This window comes from Cyprinus carpio, chromosome A3 (assembly GCF_018340385.1).
Source record: "Cyprinus carpio isolate SPL01 chromosome A3, ASM1834038v1, whole genome shotgun sequence".
NCBI lineage: Eukaryota > Metazoa > Chordata > Actinopteri > Cypriniformes > Cyprinidae > Cyprinus > Cyprinus carpio.
The window spans coordinates 31,415,765-31,428,248 of NC_056574.1; the positions used below are offsets into that span (position 1 = coordinate 31,415,765).

Sequence of the window (12,484 nt, forward strand, 5' to 3'; positions counted from 1 at the left end):
TTACAAATCCATTAACCATACACAACTAGTCCTACATTTAGACAAAACATGCTTTTCTTTAAAATAAATCTGCAAAAATATGAAAATATATAAATTCCATACTTAACCAATGCAACCTGACCCTTGTCTCATGAGGAAGGCTGTAGATTCACCAGCAGTTAATGTGGAGTTTAACAAAATACAGCATCAAAAAAAACCCACCACATCACTCCTTGCAAAAAAACAACAAAACTTTTTTTTTTTTTTTTTTTTTTTTAAATATAATACAGATTTAACAATATAACTACTAAACGATGATATGCTTTAACTCTCTCCACCCCCACCCCATAACCTTGATGCTGGTTATTTCTGTTAAGGATTAATCATTTTGAGGTTTTTGAACACCTATATGGCATCCTGAAGCTGTCCATTTACATGTGTTCAAACATTTGACTCACGCTTTAGTCCAGGCAACTATTAAATATCTTCAAACTAACTGTGTATTTCAATGCCAAAAAAAAAATAAAAAATGATTGGATGAAGTTTGTTTAACAGGCATCCACTGTGGCAAATAAACAAAGAGGTGTTTTACTGTACAGTATTTGTTCAGATCTATATCAATGGTGCCTTGACTACTTGAATCATGTTATTGTAACTTACATACCGAGAAGTCTTTAGTAGCATATTATTTAAAGGACATGCAGGATTATATGGATGGCTATTCTATCATAATGCGTCTGCTGTGCTGCTGTCCTTTCCCGCCACTCATTCCACATGACATTAAGAAAAATCTTCTATAAAGCTTTGTTTAATTTTGTAATTATCTAATATTTTCAGTGGAAATCCACTGAAGGGGTGGTACCTGTATGGCTTTGGCTGAGAGGTTGAAGTACTCAGGTAGACAGGCATGCAGGTAGATTCATATAGTATTATGTGTGTGTGTTTTGTCTAGATGTCCATGTCCACAGGTCTCAGATCCCCCGTCTTGTGTTCCTTCACCCAGAGCTCTCTGTCTTTGGCAGGATCCACACTCTGCAGAAGCTGGTCCACCGGCTCCAACGTCTAAGAAACAAATCAGAAAAGGTCTAAGATTTTTGCCACCACCACACTGCTAAAATACTGTATACACTACCATTCAAAAGTCTGGGGTCAGTAAGCTATTTTATTCTTGTCTATTTCCATTAAGGCTGAGGACCTGTTTGAGATCCATCTGCTAAACATACTCAGACTGATGGTAAGTGTTACTCTGTGAAGTTGCGAGCACTGGCAGCTAGTCTCCTGTGAAGACAGCAGCTTTCACTAGCACACCCCAAGGCCTCTGGAGCAGGTGTTTACACCCTGAAACACGAGCTGTGTGGATTTTTAATGTGTCTTTTAACATGATAACCAAAACCCACACATTATCTTAAGATTATCTTAACAAGCACAGATATAGAGGAATGGAAGCATTTGAATTTACATTACAAGAGTTATTTGCTGAGATTTGCTTATACACTATAACAACTGTTTCCAATTATTTTTTACTTTTATTTTAATTTATTGAGTTATTTATTTATTTTTTTACTTTTAATCTTTCAAACAAAAAAGTATTCAGACATATTTGCTTTATATAACAAAATATCAAAAAAAAAATTGGTTTACCAATTTTAACGCAGAAATTGCTAGTATATTTCACAATTTTTACAGTAAATACCAAGTAATTATGACAAGTAGCACATTGAACATAAATGATGAAATAATAGAACCAAGGACTGAAATAGTATTTTCTTGTAAACATACTACAGTACAGTAAACTTTTTTGTTTACAACCCTTTTTTTTTTACAGTGAAATTTGTATTTTAAAAATACCACAAGCACACTTTTAACAAAATATAATCTGTCTAAAACAAGGCCACACTACTGTTTTAAGTGCTTTTCAAAAGCTGCTTGTCCACACTGAAACATCTGCAAATGTTCATCCAGAAATGAAAATTTGAGGGTGAGTTAATTTTTACAATGTGAAAACAGCCTTTTCAAATGTATTCATTTGAGAACGTCTTCAGTGTGGTCAAAAGGCCAAAACTTATTTATGTGGACAGATTGATATGGATATGGCATAAGATGGAGAAACATCTGTACACTTTCTGGATGTCAAAACATTAGTAGATGATGTTGACAGTTAAAGTGATTCTCTACACCTGCGGTTCCTCTGCTAGGACACCCTGATTTCATACATACATTAAAATCACCAAAACACCAGCTGATTCAGTCACTGAGCACAATGTCTCAGAAAAGTGAAATTATTTCTGAGAAAAGCTTGTGCAGCATTTATTTGCACTGAGAACAGAACACATGATAAATCTCATGTATTGAGATTCTTAGATCATATGAAAGATAATTTGAAAACCGCTTTAATGAAATTCTAATGCAGTACAGATAGCTGCAGATAATATCTGAATGTGAAGCAAAGTTGAGTTATGAAACTGGGCTCGGCTGGAACACACTACTGTTACTCACACTTTGGTTGAACATGTCCGTCTCATGCCGCAGTGTGGTGTACTGACGCAGAAGCTGCTGTATCGTCTCCACCCGCTCCACCTCCAGCCTCTCCAACTCCTTCAGAGCGCAAACACAGACAATCACTGATCTAGGATCAGTCTATATCACTATTAGCTGATGGCTCTGACAAAAATCTAATTTATTTTCTTCATGGTGAAATTCATTATTCATAATCATGTATAAACCTTTCAAGACAGACTTGAGCACAGAGCAATGATATATGATACAGAAGCCACAATATTTCATTTCAACTTTAGAATGTTGCATTACATTTCTAAATTCCTGGTAAAGAACAACACTACCCATAATCCTTAAGAGAGCTTCACCAATCGGGGAAACTGTGGTTAGCAGCAACCCATATGCTCTCTCCATGTTTAATTTTTTAGTACAAATTGGAATATTTTCAGTAAATAAAAAAACTTAAATATACATTGGTTTATACTTACAATAAATTCTTATCAGTCAATAGTTTTATATTTATCACTGGATTATGGCATTTGCAGTGCTTCATGGAATGTGTAGTTCATTGCCTAATCAAAGAATTAAATGTTTTTATTTTATTTATTTATTTTTTTTAAAACAAATTTAAATCAAAATCTGTGATGAATCATTTCAAAGCTGGTTGGTTTAGTTCATGCTTACAACTCTTTATTAAAGAATTCAGATTCTATAAAGAAAATAAAGTGGGGAAATACAGAGCTTGTAATTATAGTTTTATTTATCACTATTATTATTTATTACTAATTCAAATTCGCGCATTACGACCATGATTAAAAGATGAATAACATAAAAGGTCTCTTATGGATAACTTATTAATCCAAATGATAAATGAGCCTCATAAAGAAGAATCATTAAGGATATTCAGAAATCATAAATATGCATGAAGTGTCATTTTGCACAAGGAGAATAGAGTTATAAATTAATAGAAACAATTACCAGGCTTGTGGTGACCATCTCCTCAAACCACTTTGACTGAGCCTGATTGTAAAGGTCCACACAACGCATCAAATCATCACCTATTCAGATAAAACAGAGAGAGAGAGTCATTATAATCATAGATGCAGTTACAAAAAAAAAAAAAAAAAACATTTGTGTGGTTCATGGTTAAAACAAGCGGGGGGGGGGGGACTTCCAATGTAACAAGACAAAACTTGGATTTCTAAAGCATTTGATTTAATCTTAAACTTCATGTCTTAAGCATTTCAAACTAATAAACATATGCAAAATATATGAGAAAATACATAAGAAAAATTAGTATTGTATACTCATTTATTAGTATTTGTATTCCCTTCTGTAACACGATAATCACAGGTATCATTTAAACTCAAGCTGTTTACCAGGAAAAGCTGTTTCCAAACAGAACTACTGGGTTTTACAATTACATGCATAATTAAAGCTAAACCGAGGCAAAAGGAGGCAGACGTATGAGAGAGAAAGAATATCGACATCTTGGAAGAAAAAAGAAACAGATCGCTCCATCTATATGTAAATGAGCTCCAGGTTTTAAAGACATCTGCATTAGTGATTTGAGTCGTCATGATTCCTGAAGGAAAACGGCGTTTATGTTGTGCTTAATGTTTGGCCGTTGATTTATAGTGGGACCTGAGACTTGCTCAGCGCGTGGGAGTTTGAGAAAGAGAGAGACACAGATAACATCATACAGGGCTTTTCTACTGAGCTCAGCTGCAGAGGAAAACCCTGTAAAGCTCTTGGCAGTGGCATAATTAAAAACAATCTCCTGCAGTCAAGCACTGGAAAAGATCACTGCAAACAAAAAAAATCAAAGTTGACTCAATCTAAAACACCATTTGACACTGATATCTTACAGCATCATTATTATAGCAATAACAAATCCATTCAATAATATAAACTAGACTTTTACATCGCCTTTTTAAATTTGTGCTATTGTGTTTTAGCTGGCTGTCAGCGTGTTGCTTTGCATATACATTGCTGATGTGTTCTGGGTGGTCAATGTTGTTTACTGGTTGAAATAATAATAATAATAATAATAATAATAAATCTCTATAATATTCTGGTCTTTAGCAGGTTCCTCAGTCTTAGGTAAGACCTCTAAATATAATAATCTCCTTAAGACACCCTTCCTAAAATCTATAACACATTTTCAAGTATAAAGCCCCATTTATACAGTGTGAGACAATTTACAAATTCTGTCACACTTTAGTTTGGGGACCAATTCTCATTGTTAAATAATTATTAACTATGTCTTTTGCCTCAATAAACTGCTAGTTTGCTGCTTATTAATAGTTAGTTAGGTAGTTGTTAAGTTTAGGTATGGGGTAGGATTAATGGATCTAAAATATGGTCATGCAGAATAAGGCATTAATATGTGCTTTATAAGTACTAATAAACAGCCAATATGCAAGTAATATGCATGCTAATAAGCAAATAGTCAATAGTAAGAATTGCCCCCTAAACTAAAGTGTTACAAATTCATGCAAGTGTGATATTAAAACGTTGTTTGCAAAATAAAATGAATGCCTTGAATGTATATTGTAACTGTACTGCACCCAAAACAAATTATTCAAAATTCTGGAAAATATTTATTTTGACATTAGTTGAAATTTTTTGTTACCTGCTACTTATTTGTATACATTTTACAAACCTCAAGGAGCAAGATAAGTCTGACAATGGTGGGAAATTGCATTGAAAGTTATAATTTATTTATAAATATTACTAATTCTTTAATGAGAACTTTTTTTCTCTCCTTACTGTGGAAAAAATTATAATACTGTAATAATAATAACAATAATAAAAAATATAAAACTAGCAAATCTGTCAATTTTTTGTGTTAACATTTAATGAATACATAAAAATTAATTAATCTCTGACATGCCTAAAAACTCTTCTTCTTTTTTTGTATTTTTTTTTTTTTATGTATAAATCAATCAATAAATAATATTTCTCAAAGCAGCCTCTTGTGATTGCAAGCCACTTGTCACCCTTTGTATTATCAGAAAAAAAAGATGACATTTTATTTGTTTATCTGCATGTCATGTGACCATTAATCAGCATTAAAGATACTTAGTGCTTGGAATACCTAACCCTAACTCTAAAATAATGAAAAATACCATGTACAAACCTCTCAAGTACAAAACATGTTTATATAGTGGTACTTCCTGTTACTTTGACGTGAGTGCATTGTTATGCACATCACATTGAAGTTGCAGTTTCAGAAATTGAATAGTGAAGCAGGAACTTGTCTCACAGCGCTGTTTAGTCTAATCCACTCAGTATTGTAGCTGTGCATGAGTCTGTCATGGTCATTTGGTTCTCTGTGCTGCTGGAGTCAGTCTTTAAGCACTGAATAAGACACCATTAGGGTCCTCAATAATGCACCAGTCACTCAAGCCAACAGGTTGAAGGTGGAGTGAATTGTCCCCTGTGACGCATCCTACTGTGTGAACCTCAGGGCTGCCAGGTCTTCCTGCATTAGGGATGTGTGTCCAGCTCAGGACAAGTCCGGCATTGATAGTAGGAGTTCAAGGCAATAAGAGGCTTGGCATGCTGATCATTAGCTCCCACAAGGCCCATTTTCCAACTGCAAAAATAAATCATTACTCCATGCCTTTCCCAACTCTGTCTGGAACCAATGCAGCCTGGCTTCTCTTAAACACGGACTCCTGGGATTGAGCCAAAGTCCTCTTCCATCCCCTGCACTGTTCTCTCCCATCCTTTTTGTCATGCCTCTCTCCCCTCGCTTAGAAACACAGTCTTATCTCCACAGTCTCCGCACGCTACAACAAAGGCGCTCCCCGCAAGATTCCACCTCAAAGAAATCTCCTTACTCAACACAAAAAGGACTGATGCCAGATTATGGAGGGTTTGTTATATTTGCAATCCATCCTGAGTGGAAGAGAATGGCTGAAAGACTATGGAGGAAGTCAATCCTATTGAGCAATGGAGCAGCCAGGAGTTTGTCTGCCAGTGCAGTCTGCTACAGTGTTATGACAGCTGGCAAACTGACTGTGACTTGAGGATTCTGATAGTTGGAGTATAACTGCACACAGCCAGAGCTTTTTATTGAACTTCTTTACCCTACAAAGCCTACTCAATCATATTTGATAGATTGTTATTAATATTTCAATATGAACACTTACCGGACTGAAGCAACTGATTTACTTGATTATCCATAAATAATAATTATTAGTTTTTTTAGAAAGATGTGTTAAAGCTGAGTATCAAATATGATACATCAGGCTTTTGAGAAACATTTATTTGTACATCACTCATTCATCAATGTATTATATTGCTTTACATGACTAAAGACTACAAAGCTTTGATCATAAAACTAAGCATTTAAATATCCTCTGTACATATTATTATGCGATACAGTGGCAACTGAAATTTATATGCATTTTATGTAAGCAGTCAGTTATACTCACATAAAGATCTCATTGATTTATGTATTATAAGCTATAAGGAATTCAACTTTTTGAACATAAATATCAGCATTTACACCAATTTGTATATTTTTGCTCTGTTTGGGTGTCTGAATAAAATAAATGCATTTTTTCTTTTTCGTGTATGAATTCTACATGTATTATACTATATGAGACAGAATCACATATTCTACAATCATAAAACACATATACAAACTAGTGGGGTTAAAGGAAGAGTGAACATAGTAAACATTCTGTCAAAACCTAATCTCATGTCATTTCAAACCCATACGACTTCCGCAAAACACAAAAGAAGATGTTTAGCAGAATGACCAAGCTGCTCTTTTCCATTAAATGAAAACATTTTGCAACTACAGGTTGTCAGGCTCCAAGTGTGCTATATTTGAAGTCCTCTGAAGCCATACATATCTTTGCATGAGGACCAGACTGACATTTAAGCCATTATTCACTGAAACCCTTCCCATCCACTATAGAGCCAAAATATCACCCCTGAAAATTTGAACTAACATCGTAACTCCTCTTAATTTCAAAACACAATGGGTTTAGTAACATCTTTTATGAAAGGAAAGTGTCCTCAGGTTTATTGTGTGTAGTGACACCATACTAGCTCAGGCTGAATGAACTGCTTTTGTGCTGATGCTCTGACCTGCTTGTGTGGATTTCCGTCTGGCTTTTTTAATATCCTCCTCTGTTTTGTTGCTCAATTTGATCTCAAGCTGCTGTGTTTTCACCTCAAGATCCTTCTGTCTGTCTGCTAGAGCCTTCCGTGCCTGCAAAACACAACACAAACAAGCAATGTAAAGACTCATCTTTAGATTAAATAGGGTACAAAATATCCATAACAATTTTTTTTAGGTGCCTAACCTTCAGAAAACTATGTTAACCATCAACAAAAAGTCAAACCAAAAGTTGAGATTTTCTTTTCATTTCCTATTGGATTTGCAATTTTTTCAACACTAAATTCAGACAGTCTAAAACCCAGATTTGTGTGATTCTGTAATTTTCTACCAAGTAGTAGCTGGAGCAACTACTCTTGTTAATAGATGTTTCCACTCTGTTGCATACAATCATATAAAGCAATGAATCATGTGAGCTTCACAGTTTGCAATCATTGATAAATGCTGCATTGCGAGGCAGTTAAACTGTTTCGACTCAACTTCGTTGTATTGCTTATAGGCACTGTTGCTCATGTTGCTGGAAATGGCCACTTCTCATTGGAAATGATTGATGGATATGCGCCCTGGGGTCCATGAACACAAAGTGAATCACTCAAGGCATCATTCTGATATGCTCTCATTTCTTATCCAGCCATCTGCTGTCCACGCAAAAATTTGAACAGACATGTCGACAAAATAGCTTCTGGGAAACATTTTAGAGCCATTTATACCAAAAAAACACAGACTTGAAAAGAAAGTGTAATTAAATATGCTTGACAAAATCAGTATGCACTCAAAGTTCCCTTGTGGAAAAGAAGTACACTTGAGCATAATTTCAAAAAGAGCACTTATTACAGAAATAATATACTTTAACAGAATAAACTGAAGAGCAAACTGAATGTAATGTTTTCTGACGTAATTATTGCAATTAAAAGAAAATGTATTATAGTTTACATTCATAGTAAATGCAATTAGTTGAACTTAAGAGTTTTTTTTGACCCACCTTATTAGGACTTACATAATCTTTATATAAAATGTCATAATTACTGTACTTCTACTGTCTTTGAAATATGGTTAAAATGTACTGATGAAAATACTGACAAGCATTTGAATTGTACAGTAAATTGAAATATGCTTTAATGTCATTTCTATTGTAATGTAAATATATTTGTAATCACCAGTTTCTAAAGATGAAGTTGCAATTAGTATATTTAAAATACATTAACTTTATATGTAATATCAAATAACACAATACAGTTAAAATTATAACCAAGTACTTTGCATGTGCTTTAGTCAATGTATCAAAATATGTTTACTTCTGTAAAGCATGACAAAAATGTATTATAACATAATGATTTAAAATGCATTTTAAATTAAAACTTTTAATTTGACGTTATTACAAAGTGCACTTTTTAAAAATTTACTTAAGTGTTTCATGAAAGCATGCTCTCTTTATTTACAGAACACTTGAGTGGACTTTTATTTCTTTTATATTATATGCAAGTAATTTTTTTTTTTAATACACTTCAAAGATTTTAGTACAATGAAGCGCACTTATTTTTCACAAGGGTTTAAACAAAACATTCACTATGTTTGTACCTTCTCCACAGCAGCATAACGGCTGACCTGCTGCTTCCTCAGGTCAGCGATGTGGTGGTCGTATTTCTTCATGTCTTTTTTAAAGTTGTCTCCTCTGAAGGTCAGTAAAGGCTTCTCGACTTCACTCTGGAGCTGGAGATAAAATCCTCTGCATCAGAAACACAGCTGCATGGCATATCTGGGCATGAACACTGAACAACATCTGAAATGAACTTGTGAGGTGTGTGGGTTCTCTGAGAAGACTCTTACTGCTTTTCAGTGCATACAGTATTTGGATCGAGTTTTTGCTTCAGTAATGATGATGTTGTTCCTTAAAGGAATACTCTACCCCAAAATGAAAATTTTGTCATTAATCACTTACCCCCATGTTCGGAACAGAATTTAAGATATTTTGGATGAAAACCGGGAGGCTTGTGACTGTCCCATAGACTTCCAAGTAAAATACACTGTCAAGGACCAGAAAAGTATGAAAAGCATCATTAGAATAGTAAATCTGCCATAAGTGATTTAACGATTTGGAGAGATTTGGAGAGACAGAGAAGATGAATTGTTGAATAAAGTTGTTATTTTTGTTTTCTTCGTGTACAAAAAGTATTCTCGTTGCTTCATAACCTTACGGTTGAATCACTGATGGCAAATGGAGTTTTCTGACAATGCTTTTCATACTTTTCTGGACTTTGACACTGTTATTTATTTGTCAGTCTATGGGACAGTCTCAAGCCTCCCGATTTTCATCCAAAATATCTTAAATTGTGTTCCAAAGACGAACAAAGTTTGTCTTTGAACAATGTTTGGAACGACATGGGGTTAATAATGACAAAAATTTCATTTTGGGGTGGAGTATCCCTTTAAAAGAAAGGCTTTTTTGTTTTGCTGTCTTCGTTAATCATACGTGATCTGAGGGAATAAATCTCCAGAATCAGCTCCATCTTTCTGCGATTAATCACCCACACTGGCGCTAAATGGAGCACGCTAGTGTGAACACGGGGAAGCACAGCGGTGGAAATAGACATATCACAGCAGACTGAAGAAAGCCGTGTAGCTCATTACATACAGGCAGTTAATAACATCTCTGAGGGGAAGCTATTCAATACAGCACAGAAAAGAAATAAAGGCCAGATACTTCATCTTCCCTGACAATGCATGAGCTCGAACCGCCTGTTTCTCAGCTGGATCTTATATCACCTACAGTTAGACATGCAATGAATAGGCACTTCTAAATACCGTGAATAATTATATATTACAGATTGTTCAGAATTTGGAATGCATTTTGAGAATACTTTACCCATCAACTGGTCAAAATGCACATCACAGCTGTATGCTGCGTGAAAGATGCGCGTGAACTCTGATGTAAACAAGCAAGCACGAGAAGCACATGGAGGAACACGTGAGAGACGCGCTGAATGAAAGCACATTTGCTCTCTGACAGCAGATGGCGCTAAACAGCAGAAAATGCAATTGTTACCCTGAAAAACCCCATAAATAAAGCAGCTGCGCTACTTTCTGAAACTATTTAAATAGATTTAAATAGCCATTCAGATTTGTGGATTTGCTATGGTGTTCATCACAGCGCCAAATACGTAAATATTTAGACTTAATAGGCTATTTATTTTCAAACTTTTTTTACATTTTAATCTGGACTGCAACATGCCCTAGATATTGTTTGAAAGTGTTTTGATTCTTTATTGTTCGGTCACACTTTACATTAGGGATTCATTAGTTAACATTAGTTAACATAAACTGCCAATGAAGATTCATTAATCTTAGTTATTCCAATATTTAATAACACATTGTTAAAATCGAAAGTTGCAACTGTGTTATTTAATGAGCTAACATGAACTAAGACTTGTATTTTTTAAACAAAGATTAATAACTTTTGTAGCAAATGTAGCTATTGCTCAATGTGAATGTTAATGCGTTAATTTTAATGTGTCAATAATTGACGACGGGCCGTTGAATTATTAGAAAAATAATGCACACCCAAGGTGGTGATGCAGCCACGATACGAAGTACCTCGGGTGTGCATTATTTTCCTAATAATTCAACGGACGGGAGTCAATTATTCCACTTATACTATGGTTACCACACCTCAAGACATCGATCAGATGATATATTTAATGGGATTCGTCCGGTTTTTGTACTAAGTAGGATTATTTCTCCCGCATCTCATCCAACGCCTCTTTTGCTGGTTCCAAAACATCATTTTAAAGCTGGTAATGGAGGCTTGAGCCATTGATAGCATTCTAATGCAGTTATTAATGAAGTTATTAGAAAGAGAGCGAGAGAGACGGAGTCACAGAGAGAAAGAGAGAGAGAGAGCTTGTGTGAATTAGGCTACTTCTGTGCATCCCTCAACAGTGTTCTGCAGCAGCGTCTCTAAACAGCGCTGTTATTACCTCGTTAGTGAGAAATGTGATGTGTATTTACTTTCAGAAAATCGCCTGTCATGTTGTTGTTTTTTTAGTCCTATAATTTCCATTATTACAGTTTTACTATGCAAAGTGATATGTAACTGTAATGCGGTCAAGAGAGCTGCCTGGAACTACGTTCGCCATGTGTTTTCCAGAAAATAATTGCACACCTCAGAACGTTCGTCAGCCAATCAGATTCAAGCACCAGATTCGGCCCCGTAGTATAACTAAGGTTAACTAATGAGGTCTTATTGTAAAGTGATACCTATTGATCTTTATAGTTCTTTTGCACTTTAATCTGTGTAAAACTTTTAACTTTATATATTTTTCTGTATTGCTTTAATGTATTTAAATGCTCAGTTCTTTTAGTTATTAGAAAAAAAGTTATTAAACATGTAATACTGTATTATGACCACTTTTTTCAAACTAAATTTCAATATCATGATAATACCGTATACTGTGATAAAAGCATTAGCAATTAATCGCAACATGGAAATTTGATACTGGCATATCCCTACCTACTGTATATTGAGAAATGTCATTACAGAGAACTGAGAACTGCCCACCTTTGAGGAGAACTTGAGATGGACCTCGGCTTCATCAGCTAGACTCTTCTTAAGTTGGGCCCAAGCTTCTCCAAGAGTCCTAAATCAAACCCGAGCCCAGGATAGATGGTTAAAGCTACCAGTTTACTCTTAAAAATAATGTACTTCTTTAAAGTATAACAAAAGGTTAAAGATTATAATGTACATTAAAAGAAAACATTTAATTTGACATTATTACACAGTGCACTTTTTAAAAGTGTGTGTTAAACAGGCATGAAAGTGTCTCTCTTTAAGTACACTAACATGGCCTTTTATTCCGTTAATAAATGTATTAT

At 34.7% G+C, this 12,484-nt stretch overlaps 1 protein-coding gene across 3 annotated transcripts in view; it reads right to left on the reverse strand.

Moving 5' to 3' along the window:
- Positions 1-257: 257 nt before the first annotated feature.
- The window catches only part of LOC109079911 (growth arrest-specific protein 7-like), a 51,458-nt gene continuing 39,231 nt past the window's right edge, over positions 258-12,484 (reverse strand). For all 3 annotated transcript variants that reach the window (XM_042730206.1, XM_042730220.1, XM_042730211.1), the window contains 6 exons: positions 12,171-12,249; positions 9,194-9,325; positions 7,585-7,708; positions 3,454-3,533; positions 2,476-2,574; positions 258-1,041 (listed from right to left, as the gene is read on the reverse strand). In XM_042730206.1, coding sequence (XP_042586140.1) covers positions 928-1,041; positions 2,476-2,574; positions 3,454-3,533; positions 7,585-7,708; positions 9,194-9,325; positions 12,171-12,249 — 628 coding nt within the window. In that variant the 3' untranslated portion in view covers positions 258-927. The remainder of the gene's footprint in view (positions 1,042-2,475; positions 2,575-3,453; positions 3,534-7,584; positions 7,709-9,193; positions 9,326-12,170; positions 12,250-12,484) is intronic.